The sequence below is a fragment of the Bubalus kerabau genome, chromosome 5 (assembly GCF_029407905.1).
Source record: "Bubalus kerabau isolate K-KA32 ecotype Philippines breed swamp buffalo chromosome 5, PCC_UOA_SB_1v2, whole genome shotgun sequence".
Taxonomy (NCBI): domain Eukaryota; kingdom Metazoa; phylum Chordata; class Mammalia; order Artiodactyla; family Bovidae; genus Bubalus; species Bubalus kerabau.
Genome location: NC_073628.1, coordinates 28068085 through 28089200, shown reverse-complemented (window position 1 = coordinate 28089200; position 21116 = coordinate 28068085). Strand labels below are relative to the sequence as shown.

Genomic DNA, 21116 nt, shown 5'->3' with positions numbered 1-21116 from the left:
TGTGCCAGCTAATTAAGCAAGCTTTGTGTCCTTGCCATAACTCTCCAGCAGAGCTGACCCCCCTCTCCGGGGGTCAGAAGGGCTGCATTTGACCTTCGGGCTGCCTGCTGGTCGCACCAAACTCTGGAATTCTAGCTGCTCAAAGGGAGACTGAGGTCTCATTGAAGGCAACCAGCCACTCTTATCTCCTAGGACCCTGAACAAGAGGACCTGAGCTTATCTTGCTGCAAGAGAAGGACATCTCTGTTGCTTAGAAATAACAGCCTTGGTGGAACTTCAATCACAAAGAAGCCTGCTATAATGAGGATCTGCAGCCGTGTTTCCAAACAAAGCTTCATGATTTATATCTGCACACCCCAGGGCAAGAAAATAAATCAGGACACATTATTTCTGGCGGTATTCCTCGTTTTAAAAAATTAATTACTGATCCCTAGTTGGAAATCTTTCTCAATGAAGCAGGAAGATAAGTTAGCAGACCTAAAAGAAATGCTCACTTGCTGAGAGCTACTCAAAAATCCTAATTTCAGAGGGAGAGTCCATGATATCTGGCACCAAGGATTAACGTCTACATCATGCCAACAACTGATTCTGACACCATCCCCCTGAAAATCTGACTGATAAACAAAGACCGGTCTAAGAGAAAATATACCTCAACCCTTGAATTTGCAGATGTGGAAGAAGGGACAAAGTGCCTCCTGGGACTTGCCCAGCTGGCAATGAGAGCTGATGATGGCAGAACAGGGCAGGAGTACAAGGGTCCTGATTCATAGTTGGGGGACTTTTATCCCCCCAGGGCAAACAATGAGTCCAGAATTCTGCACTTCCATATTCCTTACAGACTCTCCTTGGAAGAGGACTTCATGTAGGGGAAAGAGTCTAGGCTTTAAAGGGAAACACCTGGGTTCAAAGCCCAGAGCTGCCTCTTAGCAGCTGTATGACCTCAGGTGATTTACTTTGATGTGCTTCAGCTTCTCCATCTGTAAAATGGGAAGAAATGTCCTGACCTAGCAGGGGGCTGGGCAGACTGAATGCACTAACACAAGGGAAGTACACTCCCTGGCAACAAAGTTTCCTTTCTCTTCCCCTTTTCCCACCAGAGCCGCTGCTTTCAAGATGTCAGTATGGCACAGTACCCACTCAATCCATCAATACCACAAAAACGAAAAGAGCTAATGTTAATTAAGAGCTCACTATATGCCAGGTATGCAACTTTCACCTAATCTTAGAACAGCTCTCTGAGGGATGTACCATTATTCCCATTTTACAGATGAGGAAACTGAGGTTCCAACGGTTAAATAGCCCGTCCACAGTTACATGACTAGAAAGTGATGAAGATGGGATTTGAACTCAGGCTGGTCTGAATCTACAGCCAGCAGGCCATCCTTCCTCGGGTCACCAAGAAGGCGGTGTTATCCCCCTCACCATCACCTCTTCTCCCACCAGTCATACCTTCTAGCCTATCCTGCTAGAGACCTGTCTGGCCTTTGATTATGGTTGAAGTTGTCCTCTCTCCATTTCCAGCTATGAATGATGGTCCTGCCAGTTCGATTTTGGCTGAGCAAAGGTGTGGTCACTCTTGCTAAGCAACCTCCTATCTGGCCCTTTACTCCCACTCGAAGCTCAGTTCCAAGTCACAGAAGGTGAGGAGACCTGGAAACCCTTGGGACTCACGGGACATTGCTGTCAAGGTCATGTTAACATTTTCCCCATTTTCTTGTTGCCCTAGAAACACAATTGCTCCAGTCTCATAATACTCATTCAGAGTCAGTGGGGTCCTCAGGGGTCACGTGATCCCAGCTCTCATTTTACGGAGGGGGAACTGAGGTCAGAGAGGAAAAGTGCCTGCGTCTCAGCCAGCAGGTGTTCTGACAGAATCATATTAGAGCCAGCGAGTCTTAGACATCACCCAGTCCAACTGCCTTCGCTTTGGAAATGAGAAAACCGTTAGCTCCTGAAATAGCTAAGATAAAGAAAATCTGCTTTCCACTTATCGGCAAAGAGATAAATCAAAGCTAAGGGCAAATGTGAAGCCCAGACAGGTTTCATGGCCCAAGTGGAGATGTCCCTACATAGAAAACACCATGGGAAGGGCTGTGGGGCTAGAACCCCAACCGGCTCTCTCCCCACCTGATGTCATTCAAGGGCCCCACCCGGCTCAGGTGATCCTGACCAAGCTGCCAGAATCCACCAGCCCACGTGGAACCAGATTACACGGAGGGCACCAGAGGCCTCACAATCTTGTCCACATGTCTGGGAGAAGACAGACCGCTCCGTGTCGCTGATGGGTGTCACGTGGGGGCTTGGTGGGGGCTGGGAAGCATGCCCAGCAGGTGAAAGCTGGCATAGGCCCTCGGCCCTGTGAGGCCTGATCCTTCCAAAGTGGCTGCTTCTCATTGTGACCACACTAAGCCCTGACCCAGACAACTGGACCATGTCAAACTCCACAACCTATGGACTCAGAGTCCACCATCACATTCTATTCCTTAGGCCTTTGAGACAGTTTGGGTTTCACTCTGAAACATGCAAATGACTCTTAAGATAATTAAATATTACTGGTTGTCATCAAAGCGATTGGTTAACCATTTAATGTTTTTTTTTTTTTCCCCTAAAGCAGCAGGAAGATGAGGGGAAACATTGGGACCCTACTACAAGGTCCAGTGTGTCCTGAGGTCACCCACAGGCCCTGCATGTTGTGCCCTGGAACTGAGCTTGGGGTAGGGGTTTCACCACCTCCAAAGGGCGAACCAAGTGACTACCTAGCAAGAGGGGCCAAGCATGTGCTCGACAAAAAAAAATCCCGCTGGCAGGACCATCACCCTTTACTGCTGGGGGCACGTGGGGTGGGAGAGTGTTAGGCTCCAGACAGGAGAAAGGGTATGAAATGCGGAGGGGTCAGCAGCGAGGAGAAGGAATCCACTTTCAATTTTGATCTTATTCCAGCTCCTTGGGAGGAGCAGTGATTGAGTTGGCAGCCAGAACAAGATGCAAAAAGCCAGATCAGTGATTCTAGGGTTTCGGGGGAGTGACTGAAGCATATCGGGGATTCCCATCTACTGAATGGAAAGCCCGACAGGAAAGGAAGAAAACCCATCACTGAGCCCCCTGCCATCTCCTAGGAGCCCTGAGAACATCTGTTTCATTTAACCCTTAAAACCTCCTGGGCAGAAAGGCGCTATTATCCCATTTTACAGACAGGCGTGAAGTCACTTGCCCAAGGCCCCACAGCTACTCAGGGACAGAAGGAGAACGACACCCACGACCCTGACTCTCTTCCCAGTGCCCTTCGGCTGCTCCACCATACAACCTGCCCTGGGTGTCCCAGAGCTTCCTCTCGGGTAAATCCAGACTCTTACTTTTCCTGAAGTCTTGATTCCTTTTGCCAAGGAGGCATACACAATCACCCAAGCCAGGAAGAGGCAGAAGGCTAGTGGCCACCTGATCTCACCAGGATACTCAATCCCTGCAGAAATCTTCAGCACAAAGTACCTGCAAGTTGAAAGGAGAGAAGTGATGAGGGCGGGGTGGGTAGGAAGGGGAGCAGGGAAGGGAAGGAGGAGGTGGGGGAGGTGGCCGTCTGCAGGCTTTCTCTTCCTGCAGAGCCAGGGAACCCGGAACAAAATCCCAGCATCCCCCAGCCTCCCCCCCAGGGGCCGGATCAGATCAGGTTGTGAGGGGTCTGCTGATCAGGGCTCCCGCCCACAGCTGTCTGCAGTGAGACCAACTGAATTTACTCTGCTTTTAATTAATTATGGCCCTAAATGACTTACTGTATAGCACAGGGAACTCAGTATTTTATAATAACCCATAAGGGAAAAGAATCTGAAAAAGAATATATATCTGTGTGTGTGTGTGTGTGTGTAACTGAATCGCTGTGTAGTACACCTAAAATTAACATGAGGTGGTAATACAACTATACTTGGATTTGAAAAAATTAATTATGGCCTTGGGCAGGCTCTGAACAAGACTACATCAGCTCCACCTCATCAGCAGCTGCCCCGGAGCAGTGTAACAAATCCAACAGCCTTGGGGGTCCTTGCAGCCCCCCCACCCCAACAGGCATTACAGAGGTTGATTTTTTATCTAAGAACACACCACTAACAGAAACTCTAAACTGCCAAGGATGATTTTGTATGTGCTTTTATATTGTTCTACTCTTTTATGAGAATGCAGCCCAATAGATTTTTTTATAACTTAAAAAAACAGTACAGAAAGAATAGAAAATGCTGCTGTGCATTTTAGTTCAGGTTGTGATGGGCCCATCCTGGGGCTGAGGTTGGCTGAAATGGAGACGCAGGGCTAGCTGGCCCTTACTCAAGGAACATATGCAAAGACAGACGACCAGCGAAAAATGGAAGGGAGCCGGCACTCATCTGTAGTGGCTGCTGGCCCCTGAAGCAGTCCCCGCCTGGTGACCCCCAAATCCCTGGACAGAGGGCAAACGGGCACCATCATTCCTGGGAACAGGAGGCTGCATCAGGGACCATGAGTCATCATGACAGACAAGACAATCCCCTCGACTCTGCAACAATCAAGTCATGGAGCCTGTGTGTGTTGAGGGGGGGTGGTCTTTCTGTGACCTGAACCAAGGGCCAGCCAGCATCCAGACTCTGCAGCAGGGGTTCCCAACCTCCAGAATCTAATGTCTGATGATCTGAGGTGGAGCTGATGTACCAACTATAGAAATGAAGTGCACAACAAATGTTGTGCCCTTGAATCATCCTGAAAGCCTGTGCAAAAACTGTCTCCCACAAAACTGGTTTCTGGTTCCAAAAAGGTGGGGGACCGCTGCTCTAGAGGGCTGCAGACATGACAGCCGCGTGTCCGGACCTGCTCGGGGAAGCCAAGGGGCCAGCACCCTTCCTGGTCTAGCTGGGGCCCCCTGGGCACAAGGGTAGAGTAGAAGTCACCAAGTGTGGGACCAGCCTCGGCTCCCAAACCTCAGGGGCCGTATTTCCCAAGCACTGAAAAGGTCCCCCAGCCCCCAGGTCCCCACCCTGCAATGAGTAGGCCATCTAATCAATGATTCCACAGCCCCTTGGTCTTCTCAACCACTCCATGGTTTAATAAGGGATGTCGGACGGGCCCAGAGAAGCTCTTGAAAACAGTCCCTCTGGGAAACTAAGATGGTCCCAAAGGATTTGCAAAGCCAACAAAAGCAGATGGCAACCCACTCCAGTATTCTTGCCCAGAAAATCCCATGGACAGAGGAGCCTGGTAGGCTCCAGTCCATGGGGTCGCAAAGAGTCGGATGCTACTGAGCAACTAAACTTTCTTTCTTTTCTTTTCTTTCTACAATACACATCACTTCCCAGGTGGCGCTAGAGGTAAAGAACCCGCCTGGCAATGGGTTTGATTCCTGGGTCAGGAAGATCCCCTGGAGGAGATCGACAATACACCTGACCATGTGGATTATGTGATCAGATTTCAGCCAACCACAGGGTCAGGCTCCTTTTTCAATGTTCAGGGTGAATCGAGGCCCATCCTCACTGATCAAGGTTATCTTTAGAGGGGATTTTTTTTCTCATTCAGCCTAGCTGCCCCTTCTGTTCTACAGGGAATACTCATGTACCCTCGGAGTCCATACAGGAGAGGAAGCTTGGAATAGGAATTCATGGTACTTGGGCAAACCAGCGGGGATATAATGGCCACTTCTTATTATCTAAGTAGAGGCTGCAAATAAGGGGCCCACTGACATATGCATCTTATTTGACATCAGTGTTTCACTTTAACTGATTTGCTAACATTTAAAATGAGAGACATAAGAATTCGTATTTGATCTCCAGCATCTCTTGTAAAATGGAAGCCCTGGTACACTGGTCCCATGGGCAAGGAGGGTGCAGAGAGAGGCAGCCCATCCCTCAAGTCCACAGGTTGGATATTCACTAATTTTCTGGGTTTCTCTCGGAAAGTGTTTTTTAAAAATCTTACTTGAAATACTCTTCACTCCCACTGACGAACGTCTTATTGGCCTGGCTGGTGAAGTTAACCATTGTCAAGTTGGGATAGGCGGTCATGCAGAAAGTGGAGTTCTTGATCTGTATTTTGGGATGGTCATTGATCACACAGGAATCTGTTCAGGAGAGGACAGAATGAAAACACAGTGAAATCTGTACAGAAAATAGACACTTGTCTTTCCAGCAACTTAAAGACAAAAACTAAAATATTTCCTAAATATTGGACAGTCACTTTGGGAAGATATTAACTGAGCAAAGCTGGATGCAGATGAACCCCAAAATTGTGTGTTACTCATTCCAGAGCCCCTGGTACCCGCTTCAACTGTGCCTGGTCCTGGTAACAACAGCGCTTCTTTCTGGAGCGCTCTCTACATGCTAAGCACTTTACATGTGTTATCTACCCTGAGGCTCACAGCAGCCTATGCTGTGGGTACCACTGCCTCCATCTTTAAGATGAGGAAAAAGGCTCAAAGAGGTTATTAGGTGATTCTACCAAAATCACACAGCTAACGAGAAACAGAAGCAGGATTCAAACCCAGATTCTTATGATTCCACAAAGAATAAATGGCTTGTGGAAATGAATTTTAATCAGACATCAGCAAAGCTGAAGGGCTACTGCCACAGAAGACTCACTAATAAGTTCACCTTGAACCCACTGCCTGGCATGGCAGCCGACACACAGAGGTCCCCTAAATATGCATGCCACGTGCTTCCTGCACGCTAACATGAGCTCATGAGTCTGCAACAGAGCTTCTCAACTGGGGACGAATTTGTCCACCAGGGGGCACTTGGCAATGTCTGAGGACATAGTTGTCCCTGTTCAGGGAACAGGGTGCTCCTGGCATCTAGTGGGTAGAGTCCAGGGATGCTGCTAATCATCCAACAATGCACAGGACAACCCCCACGACGGAGAATTATCCAGCCCCCCATGTCAATAGTGTAGAGGCTGAGAACGCCTGACCTAGGCTGGGGTGGGGTCAGGGAACTAACTAGATGAGTTGGTGTGTCAGGCACCTTGCTGGAAGCTTTGCCGATTATCATCTCATAAAAAGCCTCCAAAAACCTGGGCGGTGCCTATGATTATCTTCATTTTAAATAGGAAGAAACTGAAGTCTTTCTGATCATGTGACAATGTCTCTATGATCCCTTGATTGATATTTTAGATAAGAGTCCACTAGGATTAATGCCAAAGGATATTTAATGTATAAAGATGCGAAAGTAACACTAACAACGACAACTAACACTTTCACAGCACTCAGTGAAAGTGAAAGTCGCCCAGTCGTGTCCGACTCTTTGCGACCCCATGGACTACACAGTCCGTGGAATTCTCCAGGCCAGAATACTGGAGTGGGTAGCCTTTCCCTTCTCCAGGGGATCTTCCCGACCCGGGAATCAAACAGGGGTCTCCTGCAATACAGGCGGATTCTTTACCAACTGAGCTATCAGGGAAGCCCTCAGTTCAGTTCAGTTAGAACAACAACACTTACACAGCACTTAACCATGTACTATTTTAAATGTCTTATGTGTCTTAAATGTCTTAGCTGATTTGACTCGCATCTGCAAATAAAGAAACTGGGCACAGAGAAGGACAGTTGCTTGCCAAGGTCACACAGCAGAATCAGGAGGCAAACAGTCACTTTCTCTTTGGAGGCCATGCTCTTAGCCACTCTACTGGGAAGCAGAGAGCAGGGAACATAAACTCAAACACCTTCAAGAGTCAGGCTGGTGACACAAATGAGAAAGATATAAAACGGAGGGTACAAAGTTATGATAAACAGAGAGGGCCACAGAGGATGAGAGGGCTGGATGGCATCACTGACTCGATGGACGTGAGTCTGGGTGAACTCCGGGAGTTGGTGATGGACAGGGAGGCCTGGCGTGCTGCGATTCATGGGGTCACAAAGAGTCAGACACGACAGAGCGACTGAACTGAACTGAAACAGAGAGTATGATCTTCCCTGTGTATCTGCAGATTTAATATCCTCGGATTCAACCAACTGCAGACTGAAATGTCAATGGAGGTTGGCTGGATACAGTTTTTGTTGTCCTACACCATTTTATATCCTGTACTGGAACACCTGCAGACTTCGGTATCTGAAAGGGCTCTGGAACCAGTCCCATGAATATTGAGCGATGATTGCACCAGCCAATCCTGCCATGCTTTTCCAGGTGTTCTGATAAAAGATGCAGAAATCCTGGATATTTACATGAAGTCTCTCCATTTTAAAATATTGGAAATAAGGCCAAATTATCTTTAAACACTGTGGACCAAATAAACAAAAAACACATGCAGCCTAGATATGGTGCATGGATTCCGAATGCATGTCCTCCATGGCACAGCAAAGTGGGAACTGTGGATTCAGGAATTCCACTGGCTCTGAGAGCTTGGACAAATTCTTTTATCTGTCCAAGCCTCTGTTTTTCTGATCATAAAGAGTCTAGTTTGAAGGCTGTTCCAAGAACCAAATTAATTGAGATAGATCATGAATGAAACCATCTCATGCAACACCTAGCACAGAGCTGGACCCGGTAAAATTTAGCCATAATGCAAATGTCCTTGTTACACCTTTTCATGGGGTGAGCATCTCTGATCCTCAACATCGTCTCTCAATTCCGCTTGCCAGCCATAAGGCATCTAATGCCTCCCACACAACCTCTCCAGAATATCTGAGAAAGCTGGATAAAATTTAAAGCTGTAATAATAAGAACCCCTTACCTCTGATTGATTCTTCAGAGCACAGGTTTTCTAAACAGCAGTACTACTGACATTTGGGATCAGAAAATTCTCTTGGTGGGGAGGCTATGCTGAGTATTGCAAGGTATTAGCAATATCTCTGACCTCTTCCCACTACATGTCAGGAACATTTATCTTCCCCCTGTCCCACTTGTGACAACCAAAAATGTCTGTGAACATTGCAAAATGCCTCCCCCCAAATCTCTGGGGTTTCAGAAGCACCGCTTTGGGAGTTCTCAAAACACCTTCTTACTCAATATTATCTTCTTTGATCAAATAACAGTTTCAGGGGGATTCTGAGCTCAAAACTATCAACTATTTACCGAGGAAGCATTTGTTTCCCCCTCGGGGACCAGAATGAAGGCAATTAAAGCGCTACTCATGTCCATTTTCCTGTAAGCACAGAAGCTATTTCTCGCCCTCCTGCCACAAAGTCCAGCCCTCTGTGATTGGAAGAGATCGCTAATGCACGGGCAAACTCCAAATCCCTTGCTTCCAAATCTGCCACAGAGGAACACGTGGGCAGCTTCCCTAGAGAGAGTCTCTGGGCAGTGTCTGGATTACCACTCACCGCCGCAGTGCAAGGTCACAGCGTCCCTGCGGCACTGCGGCCTCCTGCAATATCCCCTCTCACCACTGGGCGGCAGGAGCGCGCTTCCCAGCGCACTGCGCCTTGAGGTCCGCCCGCAAAGGAACGACGAGCCCTGCCGTCAGCGAGCTCTGCGGCCCAACAACCCTGAACAAAGAACCGTGATAAGAATCGCGCTGAACTGGAAGCGGTTGGAAGGATTCTCTTTACTTGGGCAATTATGAATAAATGAGAGCACACGAAAGACTAGGTAGAAAAGGAATCGTTGAATTAAAGTTCTAATGCAAATTAAGCCGTTCTAGAAATAGAAATAGTATTTATGCAATTCCTATTTTAGGTGACCCAGCTAGCTCCTAATTTCAAAAAACAGTCACTGGTCTCACTCAGCAGGGCATGGATTAGCCCTTCAACATTACAAATACCCAGAGGGTTGAATGTCCTTAAGGAAAACAGCCTCTTTCACAATCTACACCTTAGAAATGTGGGGCAAGCTCTACTAGGGGACTGAGCCAGGGCAGTACCAGGGTCCTGGCATCTAGTGATGAGGGAGGGGGTCGTCCCAGGCAGTGTCCCTGGCCGAGCTCAGGGGCCATGGCATAAAGCCCTTCCTGCTGTAAGTGAAGGTCATAATGGCCAGGCAATCTATCCCGCTTTCCGGAACCAGCTGCCTGCTATCACAGGGTAGGATGGTTATGGGGTTATGAGAGTGGATGAGCTTGGAAGGTTATTTGTGGAACACTACACTAGGAGAGGGAGTTTTTCCACTTCCTAAACAAGGACAGTGGAGCCTGGCATGCTGCCGCCCATGGGGTTGCAAAGAAACGGATACGACTTAGTGACTGAACAACAAAAACCAGCCTCTCAGAATGGCCATTTGGGAGGCAGCCTGGGACATCATCGTCTGGACTCCCTTTATTTTATTTTTTTGGTGACACTGTGCAGCATGCAGGATCTTAGTTCCCTGACCAGGGATCGAACCCGTGCCCCCTGCATAGGAGCATGGAGTCTTAGCCAGTGGATCAGCATAGAAGTCCTTGAACTCCCATCTTGTCCAGCAGAGTAATGGGGCTACAAAGTTGTCTATGTCTCTGCAAGTCATCCCCTTTTCTAAGTCACTTTAGGATCCCACAGGGTCAATACTTATGAAAAGGATAGCCTGACCCTGGTCACGGAAAATGGTCAAGTTTACAAAGCCCAGGAAAGAACAGATGGAGGGGTTCCATTGAGACCTTCACTTTAAACAAACAAAAAATTTTAAACTACCAGCTAAGAATGAGATAAGATCTTCTAAGCCTGTCCACATGCTTCCAGGGAATAGAATGAAAAATATTCATTTCTCTCTCTGCTCAGAGCTTGCATCATTTTTATGGTTTGTATCATAAGGTGCTTTGCTGTATAATGTCTTTGCTCTGCCTTTCATGTTCCCTGGGATATTATGAGCCAGAAAAAAAATTCCACAAAACCAGCAATGCCTGCACCCACATGCCTGGCCCAGGCATTGTGTTCAGGTTGCTGTAAAAATACACACACACACTACATAAATGTATATGTATACATATACATATATATTGTCCAACCATAAAATAAAGACATGTCCCTGATAGAAAATCTAGGGAAAAAGAAAAAAAAGAATGGCTCCAAATCTACCAGGTAATATGTGTGTGTCTCTTTCCTATATGTTTTCTACCAGCACATTATTGTTAGTAAAAACATAATTATACTATAAATCTGTATCCTGCCTTTACATTTAACATGATGTGCTGATGATTTCCCTATGTTTTATGAATATTCATTTTTAAAGACTATGAAGTATTCTTTAGTCTTTAAAAATGCACTGTAATTTGTTTGAACCATGGAATTATTGAATTTTTGTTACTGTTTCCCATGTTTTCCTCGACTATAAATGTGACTACAATGAACAATCTTGAATAGTCCTTACCTGTGTCTTTGATTTTCCTTTAACAGTAGATCCCCAGAAGTGGTATTACTAAATCAAAACTACTGTTCAAATGAGCTTTCTTTTAAACTCCATAGAATCTCAGCTACAAACACCTAGACAGATGTCACTCTGCTGAGGCTGACAGAATAAAGCCTTCAGGAGCCCTGGATGAGAGAGAATCAGGGGTCACTGAGACCCAAATCCTGGTGCTGACTCTGCCTAGAGACATGTGACTGGATGTTTCCACCCTCTGAGGCTTAGAGTCCACTTTGTCACCTGCAACACAGTGACCATGTCATCTGCCCCTTGGGACTCATAGGGCTCTTATTAGGAATAGCAGAGACATTGTTTATGAAGCTGCTGAGTAGGCTAAGGAGTGGTTAGGACCACAGCCTTGGGAGGCAGGCTAACTTGGGATCCAATCCTAGGTCTACCACAGAGCTAGCTTTATGAACTTGAGCTCTAGATTTTTCACCTATAAACTGGAAATAACAATTAAACCCATATGTTGGCTTGTTGTCCATCCTAACATTGGTAATATGAGTTATTAAAGAGTTTTAACATGGTGGTTGATGAGTAGTAAGTGATGCTTGCTATTACTGTTAAGGCTTACTGTGTTGCATAAATACTAATGGATATTGTTAGCAGAGGGAACAGTGTTTCTGAACTACCATCCCTCCCAAGGGACAGCTGCAAGACACCAATCACCATGACCCAAGAAGGCCCTGACGGAAGTGCCCAGGGAAGCTTCCCTGGAGGCTGGATCAAGGCAACAGCCCTCCCCGAGCAGGCACTCCTTCAGAAAGTGACTTCTGCCCCAGACACAATCCTGGATGGACAGTCTGGGCACTGGGATGACTTGAGGCTTTTCTCCACTCCAGACCCCAGGTCCTGGACAATGCACTTTGCCAAAATGGCAACCAGGTTCAGGAATCCATTCCAGCAGCAGATTGTCAGTGGTGAATCTGCGAGCAGCTAGCTTACTGAGTGGGGTTCTCTCAGCGGCTTTGCAAAGGTGGCTCTGAGCTGGTCGGGAGCACAGGGCAAGAAGGTGGGCACTCCATTCCAAACGTGGTTAAGGGAAGACTAATTAAGGGCTGTGGGCAAGTGCCAGCCTGGTGGTTCCTACTCCTGGGTGCGCCTGGGGAACTGTAAACATACAGTTTTACAGAGTACTAGGCTTTATCCCCAGAGAGTCCACTTTACTTGGTCTGGGCTCGACTCTAAGTGATGTCTTGATTTGCTAGTTCCCAGGTGATGCCCATGTGCAACAGCTTGGGCTGAGAACCACTGCTCCTCAATTTAGAGTTCATTCACATGGAGATTATAAAGATGAAGGCACGGAAGCCCAGAGAGTCTAGAGGGGCACTCACTCCTGGTCATTCCGCTAGTGGGCCCCACACCAGGTGCTGTTCAGTCACTAAGTAGTGTTGGGCTCTTTGGGATCCCATGGACTGCATCATGCCAGGCTTCCCTGTACTTCACCATCTCTCCGAGTTGTTCAAATTCATGTCCGTGAATGTCCCCACTCCAGGGAATCCACAAATCCTCATTCTGAGCGCCTCAGGTGCCCTGGGTTTGAATTTGATGAGCATGTCTCTCCAGTGTCAGTTCTCCTGCAACCTTGTCCAAAGGGCCGCCAGGTGGAGGCTGGATGTGTTGTGTGCATCCATGCACGGGTGTGTAAAAGCACTCCAGTGTGAGTTCCCGCCTTTAGGAATGTGCCTCTCTGTGGGGGGAGTGGCGGGGGGGTTAGGGATGTGTCGTCTTTCTCTCTTACACACTCAAAGCATGTAAGTAACTCCTTGTTCTGCAGCGTGCAGGCTGTCCAGGCAAAAGAGCTGGGTTGGGGGACCGACACTAAGAGACACAGGATTCTGACTGCTTAAAGGGAATAACAGACGTGCTGGGGAAAGAAGAAACTGTGTGCTAACTGGTGTTCATGAAAACGATCAGCACCTTCAAAGGCATCTGGTACTGGCACCTTCTATCTATGCGCTTTCCAACTTGGATCACATCCTGCACTTCTTTTCTCCTTACAGCAATCCCGTGAGGTAAGCAGATGAAGAGTGTTGTTAGCATTTCTGTTTTTCAAATGAGGAAAACTGAGACCCAGAGAGAAGTTACCTGACGCAAACGCACATACCACAAGGGGCAAAACGCCTTACACACCGGAAGCCTTGCCAGCCACTCTGCCCTGCCCCTCCTCACTGCCACACGTTTGCCCTTGACCTAACAAACTTATGGTTCCCCCAAGCCCCCGAGCCCCAGAGTATTTCAGGTCTGAACGAGTGCTCCCCAGGAACACTCCCCGGCTCCCCAGACAGCCTTCCCTCTTCTAGGCACTTGGCTATGTTCCTTTCTATCAGAGGTCTGTAGGTCAAGCGTCTCATGTGTTTATCTCATGCTCTGGGCAGCATCGTGTGAAGTGTGGACCCAGCCTCACATGCCTCACTCTCCTAGACTCTAGATGTCATTGCTTTACAGACTGTACCATGCGCACGAGTCACCAGGGGACACCACTCTAGCCAAATCTAGTAAGTCAGACTACTTGGTGGACTTGTAATTCTACATTTTCAACAAAGACTCCAAGCTATTCATGAGCAAACAAGAATTTGACTACCCAGCCTAGGCCATGAGTCTCTTAAATATTAGAATTAACCATATTCGAGGGTGGTTTTCATCTCTGTACCCCCAGCATCTAGTATAGAGCCTGAAAACATAATAGGTGCTCAGTTCATCCTCCCTGAATGAATGAATGAACGAACGATTCGCCTGCTGCAGGTATATCCAAACTTACCTAATAAAAGTTTGGTTTTGTCTTTGCATTCTGGCGTGTTCCAAGGGTTGTTGCAGGAGCCCCAGGGCAGCACAGACACAAAGGAGGCAAACAGGTAGAAAAGAGTGTAGCAAATAATCACATTGTAGTATATGGCTATTAGGACGGAGATGATCAGCATTGCGATGCCACAGCCTGTGGAAGCAAAAGGTTCAGGGATTCGTTTCCTCCAGATCCTGTGGAATCCTTAACGGTTGGGCGCAGGGGAGGGGAATGTGGGTGCTGGCTCCCTTTTACAGATGGACACATTAATAGTGGAATAGACTCTGTGTCTACCAGGGACATCAAGACATTCTGCCAGGAACAGGGTGATGCCAGAGATGATCTTAGGCCATTCTTCGAGGGCCCCAGTGGTGAAACTGATCAAATAGAGAAGGAAGGAGTGGGTTCTCCCAATCACAGAATCAGGTCTCACTCCCTGGGGCCCTTTGGTGCCAGAGAGGGCAGGGAAGGGCTGAGGCAGCTGGGAAGCAGGGAGCACTCACCTTGCAGGGCTGGGATGGCCTTCCACACAGACACCGGCCCCTGGCTGGCAAACTGGCCCAGGGACACCTCTAGGAAGAAGATGGGCAACCCTGCCAGAGCCAGCATCATCAGGTAAGGGATGAGGAAAGCACCTTGGAAAGAGAGAGTGGGAGGTGAGAGCTCAGAGAGGCCCAGGGGGGCAGGCTCCATCCTCCCTCTCGGGAGCGAGCTCCCTGCCTTCTCCAGGAAGCTTTTGATACTCCAGCTCAACCGCAAGCACCCAGGGACATATAGGAACCATCCTCTAAACAATGCCAGGGTACCCTGCAACCAGACTACTTTTTTCAATTCCCCATTGGATGGGTCATTGAGGGTTGCATACTGAGTGTGCTTTATTCTTTTCTTTTTCTTAGTCTAATACTTCAACATTCCCAAATTAAGCCCTTCCTTCCAATGTTCAACAAATCCACACTTCTGATTCACTGCTGGACTCCGATTTGGTGAAATCTCATTGGCATCCCAGCTCTCCACATCTGCTAAGCTAGACTGCAGGGGCCCTCGACTTGAGTCACCTGCACACCTTCTACCAACCAGATGGGTGGTAGGGACATCCTTCCCCCACCTCAGCCTTCACACAGATCTCCACTTCCTTCTCCATGTGAGAAGTCCCTTCCATCCTGCAAGGTCAGTCAGTGCAAATGCCTCCTCCTCCAGGAAGTCTCCCTTCTCTACCCTCCCACAGCACCTCCCCTCCCAACACCAGGTACTTGACAATATTTATGTGGGTGTCTTATCTAGACTGTGGGCTTCTGATGATGTTGATCCTTCCTCTCTGTTCTCTAGAACGCCCAGGCCAGGGCTCTGGGGGCTGGCAGGTCTCCAGAGACTGGCTGAGGGTTCCTGGGGGTTCTTCATCCTCAAGGATTCTTTGGGGTTGTTTGGTAGGAGCTTGGGGAATAGCCATGATCTTTGAAAAGGTCTAGACCAGGGAGGGCTGTTGCACAGTCAGAACCAATTTGGGGACTCATAACACCAGAGCCCAGAACACTGGGCTCCACAGAAGGAAAGCTGATCTTTATCTTGTCAGTTCCTCCTGCTGGAAGGGCCTTTCCTGCCAGGGTCTCTCCAGAGGAGGAAGGCCAGGGACTGCTGGGGAGTAAAACCGGGGCTCTGGCTTTATCCTCTCCTGAATGGGTTTTTGAGAAAGATGTGGATCGTGCAACCCTTCTCTTTTGTTCCTGGGAGGGAGGAAGCAAGCGAGCCCTCCATCCCCTCCCCTCCATCCCCTTGAAGGGGTTGGAGCCGCAGTGCTTGTGGAAGAGGTTGCCTTCCCTCCTGGTGGCCAGACTCAACTCCCCATGTAGCCGGGCACTTTGTTTTTCTCAGATCGTGGGTAAAGGGCAAGTAAAGCTCATCCAGCAGAGCCTCTGGCTGCAAAGCTGCCGTGCTCCCTGGACTGGAACCCCCTCCCTCACCCACCCTGGCTGTCCGCCCCCTTTTCTGTCACTGGAAGCTTTATCACAGCACCCTGGTCTGGAGACTCCCTGCAGAGAACAAGCGAAACACAGCTGGGGCGGCAGTCTTCGTGTGACCAGCATGAGTTCTTCTGTTTCCAGGGCACCCCTCCTTGATCTTAACCACCCTGCCCTCCTCATAAATACTTGTCAACAGTGTCCTAATTTGGAATCAGGGGGAGGGGTGTTAACATATTTTTCCGTTTTCATCATCACGTGGCTGCATCTGTCCCTCCTCCCTGTACCTGGAGAGCTCACCCAGAGACCAAAAAACAAAGAAAGAAACAAACAAAACCCAAACCCTTAAGCTGCCTAACCCGATGGGGCAAGGGGCACATTTCTTATCTCGTTGGTCCAGTTGAGAAGCTGTGAAAGAGAAACCGAGGTGCAAATTCCTATTTGTAAAGGGGGCTTGGCTTAGCCCTGCCCTGTGGTGCCTCAGTGTGGCCAGGGCAAGCAAAGGGGACCCTGGATGTGCTGGGTCCCACCTAAGTGGGTACAGGAGAGGCACAATGGATCCTAGAGGCCTGGCAGCTGATGCGTGCGTGACTGGCGCCCACCCCATTTTAGAAACTGTTTTCCTTCCACCCAGTGAGGACAAATGCAACGGAAACCGTTTTTGCTAAATTCAAAATAAGCCCTGCTTGCTCCCAAGAGGACGTATCTGTGTGAGCATGTCTACTGGATTCTCAAGAGCACAGCCCCCCGCCGCTCTGCGCGCCCACCTCCTGGCCTGCATCCTGTCCTCTGCACAACCCAAGTGCCCAGCAGGCTCAGATTTCCAGGTTACTATCTTACCACATACTTAATTCGATGTCCGGGACGGCACAGCTCCTGGCTCTAAAACTATTTACGTGCGAGGAGGGCATCGGTACCGAAATACTTGTGGGCTAAATTAGGATTTATGAACTCGCCTGCATCAGTGTTCACCTGAATCAGGACCCAGCCTCCCAAGTGGTCAATGGGGCCTCGTGGAAACCCATCTCTCCCCTGAGCTCCATCTCCAGATAAAAGCCTTCTGGATCTAGTACCAACCAGGTATGGTAGCTCCTGCTCTCCAGCTTCCCACAGATGCCTATAGGGGATGGAGCTGGAGTGTGAAGGGCCTGCCCAGAGCCTCCTCTCTCAGCCCGAGTCCCCAGATTTTGTACCTCCTGCTCTGTGTCCCCCGCCAGCCCACAAGTGCCCGCCCCGCCTGGGGGAAAGAGCGGAAAAGCCATACCTCCCCCGTTCTGGAAGGCCAGGTAGGGAAACCTCCAGACATTGCCCAGCCCCACTGCGTACCCCACCATGGACAGGATGAAGTCCAGTTTGCTGGACCAGTTCCCTCGGGCCTTATTCTCATCCCCTTGCTCGTCCTCCTGGGGGCGGAAAAGCACATTGTCGGATCACAGCCCTAGGTAGGTCGGCAGGCAGGTCCCATTCCACCCCTCCACCCCTCCCCGCTCAAAGCTGAGGGTCCTTCCCAGCAAGCAGGCCCCCACTTTTCACACGAGGATGCATCGGCAGGCAGGACCCTGACCCCTCAACCCTGCACGCTTTCAGCAGGCAGGCTCCCAATTCTGATGTGAAGATCCATTTCAAGAGACTCTTGAATCCCCTCTTTCCCCAAATCCCGCAGTCAAGTCACACCAGCAAGCAGCTTTCCCCAAACCTTGAACCTGTAGGTTGATTGCAAGCAGATCCCTCCATCCCTAACCCCTGACCAAGAGTTCCTTTGGCAAGCAGGCCCCAATATCATGCCTAGGGTCCCCAGCAAGCAGGTTCCTAAATAACCCCTACCTCCCCAAATTCTTCAACACACCCCTTTCTCTCTCTCTCTTTCTCTCTCTCTCTCTCTTTTTTTGGACTCCATGCTAAGGCCAGAAAGAGAGCTGCAATTCCTGAAGCCAGCCAGAGCCCCTGCATCACTCTCTCCAAAGCCTACGGGCAGAAGCTGCCTCTCAGCTCATTAAAGGGGCACCTTTCAGCTCTAGGGAAAGGGAGATGGGAAGGAGGGAGCTTTGGGGTGAAACAAGAGGGGGACGGATAAACAGACATGGAAAGAGACAGGACATTGAAAACCTTGAGTTCTGGTCTACACTTTATCCTACCCAGCTGGATAACCCCAGGGAAGCCACTGGCTCTCTTGGAGCTTCTGTGTCCCCATCTGTAAACTGAGGGGTTCAGAATCACAGTCTTCCGAGGCACCCTCCCGCTCCTGCAGTCCATGGGTTTGAGGGTCTCACCTCTCCAAGCACACACTAAGATGCTCTATTTGGGCACTCCCTAGTTCTGGAATGCCTTACTGCAAAGCAGAAGGAAAAACTGCAAATAAACTCAGAAAGTGTTCAGGACACCCGGACACGACACAGAGCTTCCAGGGACCTGAGCCCTGGTCCTTCTCAGTCACCTTCTCCCTCCTCCGTTACACTCCACCTCCTATTCTAGCATTCTGGCCTGTCCACACTGTTCCACAGGCCATGGAGGATAAAGAAGCAGCTGGCAAGATGGGAAGAAGATCTAGGGGAGAGAGAGGAGGGGCAAGGTGGGTGGCAGAAAGACAAGAATCAGAAAGATGGGCAGAGCTGAAAATAGGTAAGGGCAGGGTTTGATCTACACTGCCCATCTTTAATATCCCCGCTACACACCTCCCACACACATACCATCTCCAGCTCCCTCCCCCTTCAATTCTTCCAGGGCTAGAAAGGGTGGGAGTTCCGGCTCCTTTTGCCGCAGTGCAGAGGTTAAGCAAGACATGTGAGACAAATTTTCTGCCTCCACCTGGGGTCACACTCTTGGGCACATGCTGTCACAGGCAGTTAATGCAAACCCTCCAGAGGTTCACCCCAAGAGTAAGGGCAAGTGGGAAAGCCTAAGCTTACATCCATTTCTAGTTATTTCAACAGCTGAGCTCTTGCTGTGTGGATAAGTGTGTGTGTGTGTGAGTCTACAAATACTAGAGTAACGAAGAACGGCTACGTAAACCCTAGATCTCACACAGGGAGGTGTGCAGGTTCAAGAACCACCCCCTCCCCCACTGGATACACAGGCTTAGCCCTTGAGCTAAGAGGAGAGGAGGCTGTGGAGAGGCACACAGTGGGAAAGGACGAGCTGAAGTCTATGAAACAGGATGGAGGGAAGAAATCAGAGAAGGAGGGGAGAGACTGGAGGGAGTGGGAGAAGACAAAAGCCAGTATGGGAGGAGGGCCACCAGCAACAGCTGCCTTCTCCCCTACTCAGGACTGGGATTTGCTTTGTGGGTTTTTCATGCCTCTGGTTGAACCTAAAGGATCAAATGCACAGGTGAATCCAGGTTTGTAGGCCCTGGAGCTTATACAATTGAGAGGAGTACTCTAAGAAAAATATATACACGAAATTTGGTACAGGTTTTGGAAAAGATAGGCTCTGAGGCTTAAACTTCAGTAGCGGCCTCATATAAACCACTTATCAAAGGAGTTATCACGATTATTGTAACTTGCAGTACAAAGCCCACAGGACTAAACCATCATTCCTCCCTTCCCCTCCGCCCAGGTTTTTCTCTGCATTTTCCTCTCCTTTTTAAATTAAGTTTAAAAAAAAAAAAAAAGATCCAGTGGTTAGCAAGAGGGGGAGTCCTGTATGCAGAAAGGGGTAAGAATCTAAACGCCTCAACTGCGTGATGAGTCTGCACCTGGATGGCCGCTACCACTGAGGCTGGGAAGGAGCAGATAGTGGCAGCTCCCGAGGTCTCAAGCCCTCTGGCAGGGTTGCGGCAGCCCTCCTGCCCCGAACTAGCGACCCCTCAGCGCAGTGCGAGTTTCCGAAGCCCCAAAGCTGCCTCCCGCATCCATCACCTGGCACTGCCAACCGGTCTCCCCATCAGCACACGTGCACCCGCTTGGGCCTGGCTCGCCTCTCCCGCGGCTGGGGAGCAGGAGGCGGCGCGGCTCCAGCCCGACCTGCTTACCTGGGTGGCAGCGGTGGCCACGCTGCCCGGGAGCACGGACGTGATTCCATCCGTGCCCAGCACCACGGTGCTCTGGCTCATATTCACCCAGCCTACGGCCGGGGTATTGTTCCGCTCCAGGGTGCCCTTCCCCACACTCACATTCGCATCCCCCTCCAGGCCCCGCAGGGCCGGAATCTTACAAGGCAGAGCGTTGCCGGGCCCAGCTCCCCCTGAAGGAGGGGCGGTCTGCGCACCGTGCGCCTCGCTCCAGTCCCGCAGAGCCGCCGAGGCCGCCGGCGCCCGCGGGCTACTCAGTTTGCAAGCCCCCGCTCCTCCAGGCCGCTCGGCCTCGCAGGCTCGCGCGTCGGGGGCATGGAAAGTTTGTGCGCCGGTGGAAGCGGACCTGGGCACACGCGGCGGTGCCGCGGCGATGGCCGCGGGAAGCTCCTGCTCCGGGCTCGTCCTGGGTGCGCACGGGCCATCGTGGTGGCCCGGGGGCACCGCCGCCTCCAGGCTGTTGGCTGGTTGTTTATTCATTTCCTTGGGAGCACTGCAATCCTGCGAACACAACGTGAAGTTCGTGCAAAACAAGTCACGGCAGCCTTAAAAAATACCTGTATCCACATACAGAGACGTTCACTACTCAGATCCAGACAGAAGATCCAGGGAACAAATTGGAATCTGGATTTTTTTTTTTCCTTCTCCAAGAAAAACTGTAATCAGTATTTCTCAATCTGTCTCCCCAATAACTAGATGACATAAGGAAGCTAATATTCTCCTCCCTGATAGAAGGTGAACTAAAAAAAGATGCAGAAGTGTTTTTTGGAAGGGGGAGAAGAGGAGGGTGGAAATAGCCCTACAGCCATGAGCTCCTCGCCTTCTTTGGATTTCACATCATGGCTTTGGGTGCCCACGGTCCCCATCACCATTGTAGAAAGATTCTTTAATTTTCCGCCCCATTTCCTTTGTCATTCAACAATGCACATTTGCTGCCTTTTTTTTTTTTTTTTTTAATAAGCGATAGACAAGCTGTGGCCACAAAAGCTGATGCCCTGGCACCTGCAAGTGTCTGAGCCCAAATCTGTTATGTGAATCCCAGCGATCCAAAAACTACCCACACCTGCCAGGTAGTAAAGGCAAGGATAAGGAAAACGACCAAACAGTAACAACAA

At 49.6% G+C, this 21116-nt stretch overlaps 1 protein-coding gene across 1 annotated transcript in view; it reads right to left on the bottom strand.

The window, feature by feature from the left end:
- SLC6A5 (solute carrier family 6 member 5) overlaps positions 1-20873 on the bottom strand; it is a 56246-nt gene extending 35373 nt beyond the window's left edge. Inside the window, exons 1-7 of the mRNA XM_055583738.1 lie at positions 20805-20873; positions 19963-20502; positions 17257-17395; positions 14541-14672; positions 14017-14190; positions 5929-6070; positions 3354-3486 (exon numbers count right to left, since the gene is read on the bottom strand). Of these exons, the coding sequence (XP_055439713.1) occupies positions 3354-3486; positions 5929-6070; positions 14017-14190; positions 14541-14672; positions 17257-17395; positions 19963-20502; positions 20805-20873 (1329 nt within the window). The remainder of the gene's footprint in view (positions 1-3353; positions 3487-5928; positions 6071-14016; positions 14191-14540; positions 14673-17256; positions 17396-19962; positions 20503-20804) is intronic.
- Positions 20874-21116: the final 243 nt, after the last annotated feature.